A 20,482-nucleotide genomic window follows, 5' to 3' on the forward strand; every position below is an offset into this window, starting at 1 on the left:
TCTATTTGGGGATTTTCAATGCGATAATCAAGCGAACCCGAGGCAACCCGTTTCGATTTACTATGTGTGTAAGCCATATTGTGGATTTTTAAATTTGAAATTTTCAAATGAATACAATAAAATCACGTCAACAAACAAGAAATTAGTGGCCGAGAGCTGTGTGGATATTTTCTGCGGGGGGAATATACATGACATGCACGGAGCTGTAGCCATATAGCTATGCCTCTCCATATGTATTACACAAGCGTTTTTGTGAAAACATCGCCGTTGTCATCGTCGTTTGTCTGCGCTGTATCTGTTGCCCGGGCAGCTTTAAACCGGATCTTTGGTTTGAAAGTACATTCACTTTGCGTCGTCGCAGTTGACGCCGCATTGCAGCAGCAGCATTGCAGCAGCAGCAGCATAAGTCCAGGCCAGGCCAGGCCCCAAAGATCCCCACATCCCCATATCCATGGGCTCTCAAAGATCACCACCAAGCTGAGCTCTTTGCTCCCAGCTCCGGCAAACAGCCTTCAAATGACTCGTCGGCTTGGCCTGGCTTGGAATGGACCGACTCTCTATGGTCTGCACATGTGCATAGTTCAAATAACTTGGTCAAGTTGACAAGATCAACGGAGCGAGTGTTACCAAGCGGCAGCAGCCAAAGTCAGGTCTGGTTGCAGAGAGGGGGAACACCTCCCCTGCCCCTGCCCCTGCTCCTTCATGCATTCGGGCCAAATCAAATACTCGCAGCAACAACACAAAATCTATAATAAAAAACAGGTTAACAAATGTTGCCGCAACGCTGAAGTCGACGCAGCCCATGGCGTCGGAAGAAACTTGTTTTCCTTTCCTATGCCGCTCCGGGTCTCAAATCTCAAATCTCGGGCCTCTGGTCTCCGGTCTCCAAACTCCGATCTCCGGTCTCCGGTCTCAAACTCAATACGACGTCAAAGCCGGCTTACGACAATCAACTTACATTCACTTCTCGGGGCCCCGAAGAGCGTGAAAGTTTCACTAAGAGCACGAGCACGAGCACGGTTTTCGGGAGAGAGTCGGCAACAGATACAATCGCATTGGGATTCGAAGCCGGCTAGCCCGCATGTTACACAGTATCAGGGGTAGATTGGTGGCCAAGAACCATGGGAATATGGGAATATGCAAGACTTCAGTTACAACTACCCCAAACATGTTAAGGAGTCAATAAATTCAATTAAACTATAGCAAATGTAACATGAGGTATGCGATTAGTTGACCTTTGGGAACCAAATGCAACAACCCCAAACGTTTCGCATAGATTAACGAATCAATATCACTATTAACACAGGATATTACTATTTATTTTGAGGCAATAATACAAGTCCTGTTTGGCATTCAAGAAAATCTTATGGATATCGGGTATTGTATAATTTTGCTCTTTTATTCTAAATGAGAAAACATCAAGAAAACATAATCAGACTTACTTTTTTTTAAAAATGTATTTAATAAATAATTTAAAAAAGTATCTTCAGTTCGAGCTTTCCTATCTGAAATTCTGAAATTGCCGGCATTGCAAACGCAGAGAGAGGGAGACAGAGAGAGGGAGAGCGCTATACGTGCGGAAGAGAGACAGCGCGTTGTAGAGTAAAAGAGAGCAGCAGAGCAGCGACAGCGAAGCCGGCAGAGGGCTGACGTTTCGATTCGTTCGTTCGCATTCACAAGAATTTCACCGACATTTAGTTTAGTACCGTTTTTGGCTGCAGTCGCACTACGGACAGTTTATTCTAATTGTGTGCTACCATCCCATACATCCAAACATACAAATATTATTGCTAAAGTTAACGATATTAACTACACATATTAAATGCTATTATACACGGGCCGAGCAAAGCCATTTTCAAAGCGGTTTACTGCCCCATCCACACACAAAACACACAAAAAAAATTCAATTAAATCAATTGAAATCGTAATCGAGTCCAAAACACAGTACAGCGAATGAAAAGTCAAATAAACTAAAATTATATGGTTATTAACGTTGAATCTAAACTTATATACATATAATAACTATTTTCTATGAAAATCGAGTGTTTCGTTTCCGAATCGGGAAAAAAGTTAATAATTCAATTAATGTTAACGCCAAATATAATCCGACGAGAAAAGCGCATGCAACAAGTTAAATCCAGCCGACAGTTGTAAACCAAGTTAGATCCGTACACAGATACACCCCAAATACCACAACCAATACGAATGAATGCCCGGTGTACACACACAAACGCAAAAGTCACACACACACACGCAGACTATAACAATGTCAAGTGAAAACATTCTCTGGAAGCAACAGGTTTCCCCTTAATAAGTGTTATACAGAAGCAACCAACAGTCATCACCCAGAACTGTTCGTTCGGAAAAAAGTAAAGTAAAAAATCAAAGAGAAAGAGAGGTAGAAGAGAGCACGAGGAATAAAGAAGATAAAGTATAAAGCAAAAAGCAAAAAAGCAAAAAGAAAGAGAAAGAGCGGAGAAAGAGCCACCTTTCAGTCAGCAAAATCATATGAATATAATAGTATAATACCATAAACTAAAAAGTTATAAGAAGACAGTTCTTAAGTGGGTTAAAGTAGAAAAATTTGTGTGACTGCAACCGAGTGGAACCGAATTAAACCAAACCAAACCAAACCCCATACCATACCATACCATACCATCCCCGAACCGCAAAACCAACTAAAAGAGTTCTTAGAGCGCATCTGAAGAGCGCCAACCCCAAAGAACCATGGAATTCTACGATGGCGACCTCAAAGATATATGGGACTCCGACTTAGATCCGGTAAGTGTTTAAATTACCACTTTAGAGCACACAAAAAACACGAAAAACACAAAAAACGCGAAAAGCAACTTGTACCCCATTATTATATCAGTCAGAACAGAACCATTGATACTTGAGAGCTTTTATTACAGCAGGTATGCTTGATATGGGCTATATGTGAAAGTTAAAGCCGCCAACTCGAACGAAACGATAAGAAACTGTCCGAGATATACAAATGTATATACATAGGTAGCTCTTATATATAATAGCACACTTAATTTTATGTGGCAATGCCCCAAACTAATTCACCCAACTTGGTGAACTCCTTGAACTTCGATCTTTGACTAGAGAGACATCTTCCATACGATTATTAAGTCATGTAAGAGTCGTGCTTCCACGAAACGAAATTGCATTTAAAAATCTAAAGAAAACATTTTAATGACCCACATTAAGCTTATCGGTTTGGGGAGAAAAACGTGAACTTATTCATGAGCTGAATTCTAAGTATGATGATCGATTTGAGGAAAGGAAAATGAAAATAAAGAAACTAATTTCGATCTCAGGGTCCCACGGAATTTAGCCAGTTTTCTTTACCTTCTCTGCATATTAAGTGGTTTGCATTCATATGTATGCGATCACCTAAGAGCATACCGATCGCCGACAAACTGGCCTATGATCAAACCTGTCCCAAGCCACCTCATAAAAATGTCCGCTCACCGCACCACCAAAATTCGAATGTAAAACAGAGCCATACTATACAATATACACTATGTATGTATGGTGAAAAAAGAAACCAAAATCTAATCGAACTGCCCGGCTTCCAGACATCAGACACCGTAATATACAACACACCCAGAATCACAGTTTTGGTTTTATTTTCGTGGAGGACGTTCTTGGATTGCCGAACCCAATAGCATTACTCAACAGAAAAAAACTTTGCCAAATAGATACGATACGCCCGAATCAAAAAAAAAAACGGTCTAGTGCCGAAAGGAAAGGCAGCTTTCAAGGCTCTTTATCTTGGCAGTTACGTGCCCGTTTTGAGAGAAAAGACAATTTTAGTGACTTTTTGTGTTCGAATATATCATTTTACATGGTTTTTGATAAGCAACAGCGACTATATGTGGCATTCAGGAAACATTTCTGTTCATAACTTAGAATTTTCGCTGTCCTACAAAGTTGTTTTGTGTCGCGCGATAATGATAATTGAAGTTTTCCAAGAAATTAAAAGAAATGTATCATTAGCGAGCGATTTCTGTTTCGGTTGTTTTGTGCTCATAGTTCCGCCCACTATCACCCCGCAACTCGAACTTCTCGTTCGGCAATCGTGAATTGTTTCCATATAATGAAATGACTAAAAGTGCCGGGTTGAGCTTCATTTGCGGAGTACTCATAGTACTCGTAGATGGAGATGCCGTCGTCTATTGCTTATCGCTGCGGAAACAGTAATGAATACATGTCGTCCGCCCGTCCATCCAGCCCAAGTCCGTCCGTTTCACTTGTTCATGCTGTTGTACACCGTAAAAAACAGATCAAAATCAAATTAGGTAGATGCTTACAATTGTATCAGTTTGATTTAATAACGATGAGTTCTTAATTGTGAGAAACGGTTCTGAGAAAAGGTGCGCTTCACTATTACATTTTTCTAAATTATATTTTCACTTAATTTTGATGATAATCCACTGTTAAGTTGATATGAATTTTTCAAGTTCATAGTTCGTAAATTTGTCTTTTCTGCTTTCTTTAAGCTGAAAAATCAATATGGTCAACTGTTTGGTTATTGCAGTTAACGAGAGTCCGAGTTCGACTCCCACTATTTTTCCATAGATTTCCGCGCCCAACTATTGCTTTCTGTGTAGAGGAAGCTCTGCTGGGCGAGCACAAAAGAAAAGAATCTATTACGGCTTGGGCGGAGGACACATGTGGAGTTGATAAGAGGCTGCTATCAGCTGGTCTAAATGCAAAGTAATGACTTTTTTTCGCCTGCTGCGGCTGTTGCTGCTGCGGCTGCACTTCGCAGCTAGTCAAATAGAGTATGGCTCGTCAGTGTCATTACTATTGGGAGATAATGAATGCGCGCCGGCGACTACTCGACTTGTAGACAATGTAGCCGGAGGGACAGAAATAGGCCCATTGCCCGGGAAAATGCGCGTGCAGTTTTTATTGGTTTTGTTGCATTGCATTTTGTATTTTCCCGCCGTAAGCGGTACAATGTACCCGTACCCGGGGCGTGCGCTCAATTACCTCATAAGTATCTCAAATGCCTGTGTGTGCCCATAACAAGAAATTATCGGTTTCTGTGCGAAGTCGCCGTCCTAATACCCTCGAAACGCCTCGGAAGTAAGATCAAGATCGAGGTAAGATACAGCTAATCATCCAGAGCTAGATAGCTGAAATTCCATGAAAGATCCCATCTAAACCTTTTGTTTTCCTATTTTGGCATTATTTTAATAATATAAACTATCATTCTGAAGTCTCTTCAAGCATATCAACAATCTTATCTCACCGTATTTTGTAACCAAAAAATAAAGAAAAAACAAAAAAAGTAAACTTGAGCCCAGATAAGGCTTGAAATGCCCAATTTTGATTAGCCTTAGCGCACCATTTCCCACTTAAACGGTTGACAAAAATATAAAAAAATAATAATTATGATGCCATGGGATTTTTTGTTCCTTGGTAAACCAAAACAAAAAGCCAAAAATAATGACTTGACGGGTCGATAATCAATTTTATTAAATTGGCAAGGGGCTTCAAAAAGGCCACAAACTGGAAAGTCCCAGTAGGGTTTAGCTTTAGTCTTCAAAGAGAGAGAGAGAGCTGCGATAATGTCACGTGCCCCGCATTGCCGAGATTCCGATCGGTGTTATCAAGAAATCCCCCACCTTTTCATTCAGAGATCTTGCAGTGGTTCCCCTGCCTATCAGTATCAGTTGGGAGCAATGAGAAATGAAGAGTTGACTCTAGAAAAACATACGTACATATAAATTCGCGATCGGGGGAATTCTGGGAAAATCGATTAATCGAGCGGTGGAAAAACCAACAACAACCGTATTTACGATGATCTCTGACTAACTGGTTATTCAATTTACGAGGAATACAGTTTACGGGGCAAACAAACAATTTCCAGTGCAAATATAAATATCAATGTTTCAGCTTAACGACTTTCGATTCTGGTCCCTGGTCCAGCCTTGATAAGAAAATACAATATAAATTATTTCTGTTGAACGCTAAAATTACTGCTGAAATTTTCACATTTTGTTGATAAGAGCAGCACATGGAAACAGAATGCCTAATTAATGCGGATTTAGAAATGAGCTTATCTTCTCAATAGCCAAGTAGATTTTTGCTCTTTTATATAGGGTAGTATGCGAAAGGGTTGTGCCTCGAAAGAAAGCGAAAACAAAGCTGTGTTTTCAACCAAAAGTCTTCAAGATCGTCTCACAGCTAGCCTCGAAAAAGAAGCTCCGCAGTCGAAAGAGCAGACTGCCGGAAAAGATTGCCTTGAGCAAAATAAATTGCATTCGCCTTCAGAGAAGAATGCTGACCGAAGTCGAAAACCGAAAAGCGACTTTCCTAAATTATTATGTTGGCCAAATCGAAAAGCGAGAGGTTAAGAGTTAAAGAACGAAGCAGGGAAAAACTGCAGCATTAACAAGAAGCCCAGAAGTCAGCAACTTTTTGCCACTTCCATTGAGATACAAGCAAGCCAACAAATATATATTTCTGACATTTCTAGAGCTATTCTTTTTTGTGGGCCAACTTTCGCTTATATAAGCAAAATATAAAAAGGTGTTGGGGCGGGGGCGTGGGGCATGCATAATGGTATTAGCAATTTCTTTTCGCCCAATTCGATACCCTTTATGGTCTATATACGTATATGGCCTGTTGCCTGGCTGGTTGCCGTCGAATGCAAATGTGCATTTCGTTGAGGTTAGACAGAGATTTTCTAACGGCCCAATGCAAGGCCCGCTACTTAAAATGCACACTAGAATACTACCAACTCCACCAGCGTCAAGAAACGGAAATCACAAAAACGTGCTTGGCAACAGGCTGTGTCGGCATTTTGTTAGCTTGGAGAGCTTAGTGTCTTGACTCTCGGGAGCATATTTGAATAACTAGTTCGAGCTAAGCACGATACTTTCAATATGGTCTATCACTCGTCTGTATATCTCGTATATCGCGTATACGCCGCGTTGTATGTATATACATACGTACGGTGTACGTATTGTGTATTGCTTAACTTTGACATTTCCAATGAGCCGGAGCGTTGCAATCTGCAAAACAGGTTAAAGCACAAAGCGAATGCAAAGAAACCCAGCGACGGCTATTGCAAATTTAGCTCGCTCCAGCGACACAATTTCTATGCCAAAAGTCCAAACATATGGCGAGCCAGCGAAAGAGCAGAAAACCGAAGCAGAAAAAAAGCGCGCATAATTAAATTTGTGCCCCCACACACATAGTATTGGCTTACATGTGCGCCAGTCTCACTGGCTCCACTCTCTCTTTCTCTCTCTCTCTCTGTAGATATAGATATAGATAGATATATATGTATATATAGTTTCCCATTCATGTCGGCCATTCATGCGGATTTACACGCGCTGCGCGTTGCAGGATGCGCGGCAATAGCCATAGTGGAAAGTCCACGCGGAAAACCCTCTCTTAGCTTGCTCTTTTCGACCGGGTTTTCTACTTGTGGCAGCGCCTCTCTCTTTTGGCCACAAGAGTGGGCGGCCTTTGGGCCATTTGGCCAGCTGTTTGCGCTTTGTTTTGTTGACGTCAATGTCAGGATGTCGAAGGAGTTGACTTCTGGCCAAAGCCCCGAAGAGCGTGAATTATTCATGGACCCGCTCGCTCGCAACTTACAATATGTTACAGCGTCTCCCTCATCGGGGGCAGGGTCTGGGGGGCCAAGTGCCCCAACTGGGCGTGGGCGTTGCAACATATTGCCAGTGCCAATGAAGTGCCACACGACGATAAGTGTAACAGCAGGCAGCAGGCAACAGGCAACAAGGAAGCAACAGTAGGTTGCTTCTTGTGGGCGGAGAAGCACTGGAAGTAGCATTTAAGAAGTCCTTAGGAAGCGGGGTTCCAAAGGACCACCCTTTGATAGGACATTTTATCTGGCACCAGGCGAGTAAGTGATAATCACTGTAGCTTTGAGCACTTAAGATTATAGTTTAATTGCTGACAGAAATTCGGTAGAATTCGGAACGTGATAGGTCTGTTACAGTAAGACTTAAATGAATCATAAAAATATATTTTTAGATCTATGAAATATTACATATTCTGCTCCTAATTTCATAAAATCCCTTGCTATATTCATAACTAATATGAACCTTTAAATTAGCTCTATCATTTGCCAGGGCAGAGTTTCTTCTACTGAATATTCTGCAATTCTAGTAACCATATGGACCTTAAAGTTCCTTTGGTAAGTTAAGGGAGAGTTTTTAGAGCTGATGGTCTCTGCCACACATTTAAGAGCATTTCTACGATGAAGAAACCAGAAACGGGAATTACTCGTCATAAAGTGTATTTTCACTAAATATTAAAGATGCTTAGCAAATTTCAAATCTAATAAAATAAATAAATATAAAAGCCAAATGGCGTAACATGATACTTATGGCAAATCCCAATTAAGTGCACTAATCGAATTCATCAGAAACCCAAATCTTCACTACACCGAAATCCATTAGAGAGCCATAAGTTAGGGCCTAGAATTCAGTAATTACCCGGCGACAGGCACATTTTTCAACATTCATGCATTATCTTTGCGAGAAGCCTTGAAAGTGAATTCATTATGGGCTCTCCAATAAGGTCGCCCAGCTCTCTGACTCATCCGCGCATTGCCAAATTGGTTATGTCTGCTTTGCATATATGCAGATGTATGATTTTAGCTATTCGACGCTCTTCGGCGATTTTGTGAAAGGCATTAGACGGTCTCGAAGGCTGAGACTTGGTGGCTCTCTGTTGAGCACCCACTAAATCAGAGATAAACGATCTCTGGGGATTCAGGATACCCGAAGATTGTAGGAGTTTCAACCTCCTCTGCCCCCATATAAATTTTACTAAATTTTTTGGCTACTTTCACAGTGATTTCCGTTTGGCAAATTGTTCATGTGTACGTCAGACGTGCTGCTTACGTACTTTCCTCGCAAAAAAAGCGCACAAACATATGGTGGTGATAAGCTAAGCCCGCAATGAACCCCCACCCACCCTATTCTCCCTTTCACCAGCTATTTATATACATATTAGGCTATATTTATAACCACCACTACGTCATGGAAGTCTGAGAGACACTCTTACTTTGCCTTGGAGGCTGCAACATGGCGGATACGTAATGTGTGAGTTCATTGCGCGTTCTGATTTAGCCGATTTGAAGTCGGATTCTTGGGCGGAATTTCTGGCCAATTCGCACTTTCTTTACAAGGCAAAAGCGGAGGCATTTGACGATGGCCATTTACATCGTAGCCCCATTACCATTTACCACGCTCACGAAAAACGAAACCGTAGCAATTTTTCAAGTTAAAAGGCAGTTCGGTATCCGTGTTTTTGTGTTTTATTTTTTTCGCTTTTTATTTTGTTTTTGGTTTCTGCTGTTTTTGAATTGTGGGAGCACCTTTCACTTTACCAACACTCCAGCGCCGAATGATGCAGCCTGGGCATAAAAATTGGAAAGAAATAAAGACTCGGCTAAAAATGCTGTGCACAACACAAAGAAAAGGCGATACATACATAATGATCCGCACGCACACGGCTGCAGTTTTATAAATGTGAAAGGTTTTCGCTTGCTGCAACATTATTTAATCAATCCAAATTGTGGAGCAAGCGAAAAAAAAAGCAAAATCGAAAAAAAGTATAGACAAAAGAGGCAGAAAAGGCAAAAGTAAAGCCCAATGAAAATACAGAGGTAAAGAGAAAGAAGAAAGAGGAGAAACCAAGCCAAACTATAACCAGTTTAATTATTTTTATGAAATTGTATGTTTGTGGCTCTTTTTTTTCACCCTTTCTTGGCATTTTTTTCGGGAAGCAGAAGACCGAGCCGAAGACTGGAAATTTGAATAAGATTGTATAATGGGTAAACCAAAAAACCGGGGGACCCGGCAACAACACCAACACCCATGTGTGTGTGTAGTGTGTGTATGCTAATTTAATGCCGTAAGATAAAGATAACCCCTCCGGCGGCTATTTCGATTTTATTCCACCTTAATCGTTTCCAAAGTGCCTGCTTGATTGGGCTCCCAAGTGACGAGTGACGTGGGGAGTGCGAGGCAGAACAATTCTCTGCACGTGACACTCGAGCGAAGCAACAGGTTTTCCTCTGTGAATCGCCAATGAAATGGGGTCAAATGACTGCATTTCACACAGGCTCCTCCGCCGTTGGTTAGGCAATCGAATCGATTGCCCGGCCAAGTCAAGTCAAGTCGAGCTTAGCCGCATTCAAGCGGTTTTTGTGGCCCAAGAGCCACTCCAGCTCCATCTTCAGCTCCAGCTTGAGCTCCAACTCGAGCTCCAAGTCGAGCATCGCACCACACACCACACACCACATGCCACACCACACCGCTTTCCACTTGAGAAGGCGCCCTTAGCCATTTCACCGGCGGTGCCGCGCTTTCATTGGAACACACAAATCGGAGAAGTGGCGGTACGGAGGTGGCACGGAGGCAGAAACCCACCTGGAACGTTCAACAAACGGTGCTACAGGTGCACCATGAGAAATATTTCAAAAATTGCTGAACCAGCTATAGGATTGCATAATAATAGATCGGAATATCACAGATCGTTTATATGAAATCCTTACCTAGCACTTGTATATACAACTTTTACATCATTTTTATGTAGCTACTATCAATTTCTATCAATTGTAATATTTCAATGGAAAAGGCATCAAATATAATTTTAGCTGGTTCATAAATGGGAACACTAAAATACAAACAAATAATAAATACTAGTTAATCCCATCACCCACATCACTGAAGTTATTGAACTATTAGGCAGCAAAGCCAATATTTACGTTGTGATTAACAAATTTCTCTGCCAAGGTCGTTGTGGCACACTAAACGATCTTCGTTTGGGGCTTTCCATATAATAATGCTCTGGATTTGGATTTTAGTTTGAAACTGATAAGATTTGCGATCAAATTGACATAAATAGAATGGAAAATAAACAAAACTTATCTTAGCACTATGATATTGGGGTCTGCTTTGTCCTCATAAGTTATGAAGTCGGACCAAATAGGCATGGCTAAAGATAAGATACGAGGATGACCATTGCAAAACGCAGTGTGCGTTTTCCCTCAGTGTATTACCCCACCCCCGGAACACGATGCCCCCACCTGATCCGCAGTCGCTAACAAAAGAGGTAGCAAATGCCTGCGAGCATTTTTGCCGTCTTTTTCCGTTGTGTTTTTCTCCTGGCTTTCTTCTTTCTTTCATCAACGGCAACATACATATTTGTATACAGACAGACAGACAGACATACTTACATACTTACATAGATATATTTGTATTTGTACGACTGCCTGGGCATCTGTATTCTGTATCTGTATGTTCGAATGGAAGTACGTGTTGGTGTGTATCTGTGTTGCCCGTTTTGGTAGCATTTTTCAAGAATTGCTAATTCTCAACAATTCCCAAGGTTCGTTGAACTCATCATAAACACACACACACACACCGCACACACATACCACACACTGGGCACGCACACTCACATTTTATTTACGCTTCTCGGTGCTTTTAAGCATTATACTGTATACTGTAAACCATACTGCTTGCCGATTCTTGGCCCGATGCGCGGCGACGGCTAAAATGCGGAGAAAGCACTTGTGTATTTGTGTTTTAATGCACTGCCCAATGAAATATAAAAAAATGCGAGGGACGGCCCACGAGTATTAGCATAATGGGCAGATCATTAATTCTCGGTTATTCCATACTTTCGTTGGCTTTCAGAATGTACGAATTACAGTGAGCATCGACTGTGGTTTTTGGTGAGAAGGGAAGAGAAACTTCGACTATTTCGGCACTTTCTTTGGCCCTTTGCCATTTTTTGGTTAATTACTGAATACGTTATTAACACTTTACCATAAAATATTAAAGAAAATACCTCAAAGGGCATTAAAACTTGTAATTACGAATAAATACGTAAACGACAGCGCTAATTTATGGCTTACAGTTGTTAAGTTGAAATAGGTACATCAGCTAATACTGCTGCTACTTGGCAATTATCTGTTTTACTTTGAATTTACAGTGCTACAATACTAAATGTCAAATTCGTGTGTAATTACTATTGGCTTTTGCGAAAAACATAAAGTCTTGCATTTGCTAAAAATTCCCATTTACCTTTTTACAATCGAGTTTAACACATTAGGGGGCTGCTGTATTTTTGGAGACTATACGTGATTTGGGAGCTACATGAAAAATTAAATTTATTAAATGTTAGGTAATGTGCAATAATAGAAAATATAGAGATCCTCAGCTCACTGCTGGAATTTATTATGAATTCTATGTGACTATATTTTTATACACCTTGGAAAAAAAAATTTGTTTACTGAAGATGTATGAACTCGAATTATTATGCTTTCCAATATAATATTCATACATTTTCGATTAAGCTGATTTTAGTGTCATCCTTAAGATAAGGTTAAGGTTAAATATGATCTGGAATTTCTCGACAAGAAACAGGCTGATCTTGCCACTTTTGCCTTGATAAAACCCAGTTGACCACCCTCGTTCGAAATTGCGAGTGCCGCATAATCATTACAAATTCTTTCAAATGCACGTGTGCAAACGATAATCAATGTGTGGACTCACGGTGTGTGCCTTGTTCGGTGGATTTCGTGAAGGAACCCGAAGAATTCGATTAGCCAAAGACCCACAAAGAACCGGGAAGAATCGTAACTGCCTACATACATGCGTACGTATGTATCTTTACGTACGACGGCGACGTTCCCTTTTTTTATGGCCAAAACTGGATTCCACTTGGCTTGGCTTAGAATGTGAACTTTGGTGAGGTGGGGCTCGGCTGGGATTTTACATACAAATGTGTTTTTAAAGCGTAATTACATGCACTTCTTTATCGCAGACAGACATAGAGACAGACAGACAGTCAGTCACTCTGATGTGTACATATGTAAGTAGTTTTACCCATGTGCATATTTGCCACAAAATGCCACCTCCAAATGGGTCAGCAATTTATTGCCGTAGATTGCGGGCGGCAATTAAGCGAATCCAGTCCGAAGATCTGGCACATTCGGGATTACATCATCGGGCGGACTTTAGCTTCAAAATAAATACATATGTATATAGTAGATATGTTCTGGAGCTGTTTGTTTTCACCATTCCCCATTCGGATCTTCGGTTTTTTGGCGGCAAATAGAATAGAACACACGACCAACTCGTTTGACTTATTTGTGCTGCACTCTGATTGTGAGTGATTTGCAAGGTTGGTTTTGCGCTCATCTCAGCATCGAAAGCACTTAGCACCGGCCCTCTTCATTATAATTAATTACACTCTTGCACACTTCGCTCCACGCGACTTTTAATTTAAATTTGTGCCAACCATTTGCCAACAACTTGCCCCAAAACTCGATTGACGACTCTAATGGAACCAGTGGCAATGACCGTTGAATACTTTTGATGGGTCCTTCTGGAAAATAACCATTAATCCTATTTCTACCATAACTCCTTAATTTCGTTTGGAATTTCTGTGCAAAATAAACATAGTACTTTTAGATAATGTTTTTTTAATCTTTTGTTAGACGTTTTTATACCCGTTACTCGTAGAGTAAAAGGGTATACTAGATTCGTTGAAAAGTATGTAACAGGAGAAGAAGCGTTTCCGACCATATAAGTATATATTCTTGATCAGATCAGTAGCGAGTCGATCTGGCATGTCGTCTGTCCGTCCGTCTGTCTGTCGTCTGTCCGTCTGTCTCTTCCGTATGAACGTCGAGATCTCAGGAACTACAAAAGCTAGAAGATAAGCATACAGACTCCAGGACATAGACGCAGCGCAAGTTTGTCGAATCATGCTGCACGCCACTCTAACGCCACAAACCGCCAAAACTGCACGCCACACTTTTGAAAATGTTTTGATATTTTTCATTTTGTATTGTGTTGTAAATTCTATCGATTTGTCAAAAAAAATTTTGCCACGCCACTCTAACGCCACAAACCGCCAAAGCTGCCACCCACACTTTGAAAATTGTTTTGAATTTTTCATTTTGTATTAGTCTTGTAATTTTTATCGATTTGCAAAAAACTTTTTGCCACGCCCACTCTAACGCCCAAACCGCCAAGCTGCCACGCCCACTTTTGAAAATGTTTTGATATTTTTTCATTTTTATATTGTCTTGTAATTTCTATCGATTTGCCAAAAACTTTCTGCACGCCACTATAACGCTACAAACGCCAAAATTGTGTTTAGATCTCCTTCTCCTTCACTAGCTGAGTAACGGGTATCAGATAGTCGGGGAACTCGACTATAGCGTTCTCTTGTTTAAATATCTTTTGGAGCTTCCTTTTTTCTACCGTATAAATGCATCTCTTTGGTTTGGAACCAAAAGATCGTTTTTTTTATACCAAACTACCTGTTACCGGGGCTAAAAAAAATTAAGTTTGTGCTGAATTACAATTTCTTTAAGCCAGCCAAGCATTCATTTTACCGCAGCCCCATAAAGTTCGAGTCCCATCACCCAACCTAGAAGCCATTACCTGGTACCCCACCTAGGCTAGAAAAATTCCCACCACTGATTTGCGGGTCCCCAAAAATAATGACTTAACGATTGATAACTTCAAAATGGTTCGTTCCCTCTACTGATTGTCCGGCCCAACAAAAATGATTTCAAGGGTACAAACGTCCGAATCGGCGAGCGTGGTCGATGGTAAAATGTCTTCTGATAAGATTGACAACAAAAATATATTGCATAGCCACCATATGCAGGGGCCGTTCGAGATCTGCGCTATATGTACGTCCATACATATACATATATGCATACATGTACTTCTAAAATCAAATCAAATGAAATCAGTATTTATATACAATATACTTCATTTTTCGAGCTATCTGCATGGCCCGAGTGGCCGCGTTGCGTTTTGGGTGTGCCATAGGTCGTATATATGTAGTTAGCTAGGTAGAGCAGATGTACCTTTGTTTTTCGCATTCAGTTTTTGTGTTTTAATTATATAAGCGTGCTATCGCTGTGCAGCACGACTATGAATGACTTTTGTACATTAACTAATTGCCAACCTTTTTTTTGTTGTTCCCATTTTCCACCGTTACAGGAATCCTTGAAAATCAGCCCCGATCACGATATGCACGACTGGCTGTTCGATCGGGACGTCAAAGATCCCACCGTCATACTCAACGACAAGCTCATCTCGGATGCCCTGCTCAATGGCACACAGCCGATCAAGACGGAGCACTCCTACAGCCTCAGCAGCGACGTTGACTCCCTGCCCGATTCACCAAAAAGCCTCCAGGCCAAGATCGAGGGTGAGTACCTTAGGACATCTATGTAAATATATTCTTTCTGACAAGGGCTTCTTTATACATATATCACCATCACGTGTTCTTATAATCTTAAATCATCAAAATCATACAGATCATTTGGGGGAACGGAAGTCAAGGTTAGGAACAGATTACTGTAGCAGGGTCGTAATTACACAAATCGATTGTCGAAAATTGCCATTGCAGCTCTTAATAAATATCCATAGAGACCCTTAAAGGGAATTAAATGACTGTACTATCTTCTCTAATTATATGTAATATTAATGGTTTATGGACAATGGAAAATATTAAAGAATTAGTGCATCACAATGCATATGTTAGAATGCACATCAAGGTGAAACTATGCAACTCGAACGATTGCTGATTGAAATAGAGCGATCACCGATAACTCGGGCAATTGCATCTAGACGCAGACCCACTAACTCTGGGTTTTTGGACGGGGTCTGTCTGTAAGCCCCGAATAGCAATCCCAACACAGTTGGCAGTTGGTTAATTTGGGCCATGTACACAGTGAAAACAACGCTGACAAGAATAACAGTTGAAAAACAGTTTCAGATCCGCTCTGTTCTGTTTCTAGTGTCGCGGTAGCATTTAGCAATTTAACGCAGTACTCGTGCATGAAGTTTTGTACTTTGACGCGATATCAGTTGTTCGTATGTATGACGGCAAACTGTGTATAATTACCCTGCCTGAGTTCTGGGCTTCTCTTTTTTTCGAGTTGTTATTATTTGTAATTTTATGGAAACTGTACGACTGTACAACTGTGTAAATAAAATAAAACGAAATCTTTCGTAGTTGTGTTGGAGCAGTTTTACGGACGTGTAGGCGGGGGCCAAAGTTTTGCCAGAAAAATATAAAAAACTGAAACAACAGAATATGAAAGGCAAACACAAGTGCAACTCGGCCAATTGACGCGTGCTCTGGCAAAGGAAAGTGATACGGTGTTTGCTCGGTTACAGACTACAGTTTAGCTACAGTCTAAAGAGCCCCAATTCTTGCATAATAATGTGGGTTAGAAGCCACAATATTTGGGCAAAATATTTACCCACATATTGCTCTATTTGATTTTGGTTATTGTCTGCGGACAAAAAGGGGATGGAGCAAATACGGCTGTGAGCTAATTATTTTTGGGAAAATTAACAATTAACTGAGTCCCACTGAAACCGATTTAAACTGACGCAAGCCAAAGCAACTATATTTATGATAGCAAAAGATATTAAATCATGTTGTATTTTATAAGCAAAAGTTTGGTTATAATGAAATGGAAAGAAAACAGTTTGAGATATTTTATGAATGCACCTTTAATTTTGTGATCACTCATACGCAGTGTGGTCGCTGTTATTATGGTATGACGTGTCCCATAAGTTCTTATAATTTAAAATCGTTTTAAACTTCTTTTTGACTGACATCTCATCTATTTGCTTCCCCAGACATGGACGACGAGTGCTTTCCCGCCATTTCACCGAAGACGGCGACCAATGGGCGCGTGACTATCGATCCCAAGTGCCTCACCTTCCACGTACCGCCCACGCACGCCACGCCCATCAGCCGGCTGAGCAGCAATCCCGCCCTAAACACCTCCGTCGCGGATCTAACACGATCCTCCGGCCTGCACAGCCTGCAGGCGCACCAGCCACACCACGGATCCGGCTCGAGCCACGTGGTGGTGGCCAATCTGGAGCACTTTCAACTACCTCAGCACCTGTACGACAACGACTGCAGCTCCTCGGTGTCGTCGTTGCGGGAAGGCAGCATGTCGCCGGACATTTGCTCCGACATCGAGATCGACGAGTCGGCCATCAAGGATGAGCCCATGTCGCCGGACTCCAGCTGCCCCGCCAGTCCCACTTCTCAAGCGAGCAGCTCGCAGCACCAGCTCAGCCTTAACCTGGCCCACCTGCAGTCGGAAATGCTATTCGAGCCAACGGTGAGTTCACACAGCACAACTGGGACTCAGTGCGAAATGTTTATCTGCACTATATACATATATGATTTTATGTGAAATATTTCTAAAATGTCCTGTCTGGTGTTTCTCTTGCAGCACGGTGGCCTCCTCCTGACCGCCTGCAGCAACAGCACCAGCAGCCTCATAAAGTCCCAGCAACGCCAGCAGCAAATCCTTGGCCAGGACAATCTGCTGATGGCCAAGGTGGAGATCAAGAGCGAGAAACAGAGCACCAGCAATAGCTCGGGCAAATCGCATGCCCACGGCTATGGAATTCCGCTGACGCCACCATCCTCCCTGCCCAGCGACGATTCCGAAGGTAACTTGAGTCCGGAACACCTGTTTGCGCCCCTGTCGCCCAACGCTACCGTTTCCATCTCCGTGGCCAATCCAGCCGCCGGCGAGTCATCCGTAAGGGTAAGCCGCACCGCCGCCAGCATCACGCGCTCGTCCTCCGGATCCACATCTGCATCCGGCTCCAGTTCCAGCTCAACGGCCACCACGACACGGCAGCCAATCCACACGCCGCTGATCAGCTCGCAGCCGGTAAGTTTTTTCTTTGCAATTACTTTAGGAATAGTTTTGGCTACATGAAGATCGAGATCGGTTGGTTATCATAGTTAAACTGAGAGTCCAAACTTTAAATGACGATAAGACTTTAACTAGTAGCAAAGAGCAAAAATTACTCATAGGAAGTAAAATTTCTTTCCAAAACCATGACGAATTCGAGCTCGTAATTGCGGTGATTTAGCAAAACATTTGTCACTCACTAACTCTTTGCACACTTGTTTGAATTTTGCAGAAGGGCTCCACTGGGACGCTGTTGCTAACGGAGGAGGAGAAACGCACTTTGCTGGCCGAAGGCTATCCGATACCGCAGAAGCTTCCCCTAACCAAAGCCGAGGAGAAATCGCTGAAGAAGATTCGACGCAAAATCAAGAATAAAGTAGGTGCACACTACCATGCAAACGATGCAGCGGCAGTTCTACGCCTTGCAGCTTCATCGTTTACAACCGGCGAAAAAGAATCGTATTTAATTTTCTGTTTGCATAACTTTACAGATCTCTGCTCAGGAAAGCCGGCGCAAGAAGAAGGAGTACATGGACCAGCTGGAGAGGCGCGTCGAGATTCTGGTCACCGAAAACCACGACTACAAGAAGCGCCTGGAGGGGCTGGAGGAGACCAATGCCAATCTACTTAGTCAGCTGCACAAACTGCAGGCCCTAGTTAGCAAGCACAATGTGAAAAAGTCCTAAACACCCGGATTCCCATGGACCCCTCGATATCCAGGGGCTTCTGTAGCCGGAATCGTTTCTTGTTTGCCCGCCTTCCCGAGTTTTATATTGTAGATCTATTATGTGTATGTCAGTTCAGTTCAGTACAGTTCAGTTTAGCTCAGTTCAGTTCGATTCAGTTCAGATTAGTTTTTTGTTTCGATTTAATCGGTCTGGGAGTTTTTGAAGAATTTATGCGACGAGGAAACTTTGATGGATTTTTTGTTCGGCTTTTGGATAGCACAAAGCGGTAAAACATTCCCCTCACTCCTGCTCCACCGCACCCCCATAATAAATATTCCACAGTGCCCAGATGCCTGAATGCCCATAACTAATACCGTATAATTAATGTGTATGTAATCCTAGCTACTTGTAGGACCTATATTATAAAGCTATGTATATTAGTCATGCATTCCTGTTATATAAACTTGATCTAGCTTAGGCAAATGACCAGCTGCAGCAACAACCACAATTACAATTAAAATTAAAGTTACAATTACAATAACGAGAAGCTCAAATGCAGAAGCCAATCCAGAAAGCGTCTAAAGAGAAGCTAAATAATATTGTAATTAAACGAAATCAACAGACCAAAAACAAAAACGTAAAAAAACAGCAAAGTAATGAAAAAGTTAACGACAACAAAAAAATAATGCAAGAAAGATAGAAAGAAAGCCGATAGCAAATAGGCTCTGATTGTATATGAAATCCAGATTGGAGTTGAGCCGACAGTTGGAGGCGACATGTACATTATGTTTTAATAATGATTGAATGAATGAATTAACGAAAGACTCCCGGAGCTCAATCTCTGTGCTGTCTTTGGCATGACTCTTGTTCCTTTAAACGATATTTCTCAAAACGAATAACGAAAGCTGACGACGATATAAAATACCTAAACAATTCCATAATGTAGCTATGTAGGAGGATTATGTAACGAACTATGTCTATATGCAGCATTTAAGTTTCTCTTCATCATCTGTTTGCCAGCGGCCGTCAAGTTGGAGTTTCAATAGATGGAAAGCATACGAATTTATAATGGGTATCCGTATCCGTATCTGCATCCGTATCCATATCCGTATCCATATCCGTATCTGTATCCGTATCCCCAATTCGGTTCCGTTCTCCACCTGCCGCGTTGCCTGGCCAATTTAAAACAATTTCCGAGCCAATTATGAAAATGAATTATTGTTTGTTAAGTTTTATATTATAAGACGGCGCTGCACTGACCGAAGGGATATTTACAGTGTATAACCCAATTTAATCAAATTTCGCAGCAATTATTTTGTTTATTATGTTTACAATTTGTGTTTTACGTTTTAGTGCAATTTTTTGGCATACATATTTATACAGATATTTTTGTATTCTTTTTGCAGCGTTCTGAATGAGTCATTCTAGTTTTTATTAGTTGAATTTATATACACAAAATTACTTAACGGAAATTTTAAGCGTAACCCGTTGATTTCCTATCAAATCGATAATATCTATAACATATAATTTAGCTATTTTTATGTATGTCTGTGCATGTGTGTATAAATCAAGCGGGCGAAGTTGTGCAATTGTTAGAAAATTTTTAAAAGAAAGATATTTAGTTAAAATACGAAAACCAGAAATCGAAGTTGAAAAACGAAACGCTCGTGCAATGACAAAAAATTTTATTTAAAAACCGTTAAACAAACAAATTGAAGACAACATGAAAAATGCATTATGATATATTTATATATACACGTATGAATAATGAACGACTATTTACTATTTTTTGGCTATAGCATTTTAAACGCATATATTGTATGTTTAACGTTGAAAATGGAAAAAAAAAACAAAACAAGAAAATACATCCAAAAAAATTGTAAAACTTTTATGATTGGTTGCTGTAATTTGGCAAAAGTAAAAGTGCAATTCCAAATAAAATTCATACAACCATACAAACAGCAGGAATTTTTGACTTTTATTTATGATTAAGAAACAACAATCTTTTTTTCAGGAATGTATTATTATTTTTAAT

At 41.1% G+C, this 20,482-nt stretch overlaps 1 protein-coding gene across 2 annotated transcripts; it reads left to right on the forward strand.

The window, feature by feature from the left end:
* Positions 1-1,694: 1,694 nt before the first annotated feature.
* LOC120448838 (cyclic AMP response element-binding protein A) lies at positions 1,695-20,408 on the forward strand. Of its 2 annotated transcripts, XM_039631039.2 has the most exons (6): positions 1,695-2,781; positions 15,039-15,249; positions 16,695-17,191; positions 17,306-17,755; positions 18,012-18,155; positions 18,271-20,408. In XM_039631039.2, the coding sequence occupies exons 1-6, from the start codon at positions 2,728-2,730 to the stop codon at positions 18,463-18,465; spliced, it is 1,551 nt and encodes a 516-aa protein (XP_039486973.1). In that variant the 5' UTR covers positions 1,695-2,727; the 3' UTR covers positions 18,466-20,408. The 2 variants fall into 2 exon arrangements, with proteins under 2 accessions (XP_039486973.1, XP_039486974.1); XM_039631040.1 differs by lacking the exons at positions 1,695-2,781; positions 15,039-15,249 and adding an exon at positions 16,511-16,610.
* Positions 20,409-20,482: the final 74 nt, after the last annotated feature.

Source organism: Drosophila santomea, chromosome 3L (assembly GCF_016746245.2).
Source record: "Drosophila santomea strain STO CAGO 1482 chromosome 3L, Prin_Dsan_1.1, whole genome shotgun sequence".
Lineage (NCBI taxonomy): Eukaryota > Metazoa > Arthropoda > Insecta > Diptera > Drosophilidae > Drosophila > Drosophila santomea.

Bases quoted from the DNA above. Each gene is read 5' to 3' on its own strand.
- LOC120448838 (XM_039631039.2), top strand. From the start codon at position 2,728: ATGGAATTCTACGATGGCGACCTCAAAGATATATGGGACTCCGACTTA. The intron at 15,250-16,694 runs GTGAGTACCTTA...TTGCTTCCCCAG, and splicing joins CCTCCAGGCCAAGATCGAGG to ACATGGACGACGAGTGCTTT. The intron at 18,156-18,270 runs GTAGGTGCACAC...ATAACTTTACAG, and splicing joins GACGCAAAATCAAGAATAAA to ATCTCTGCTCAGGAAAGCCG.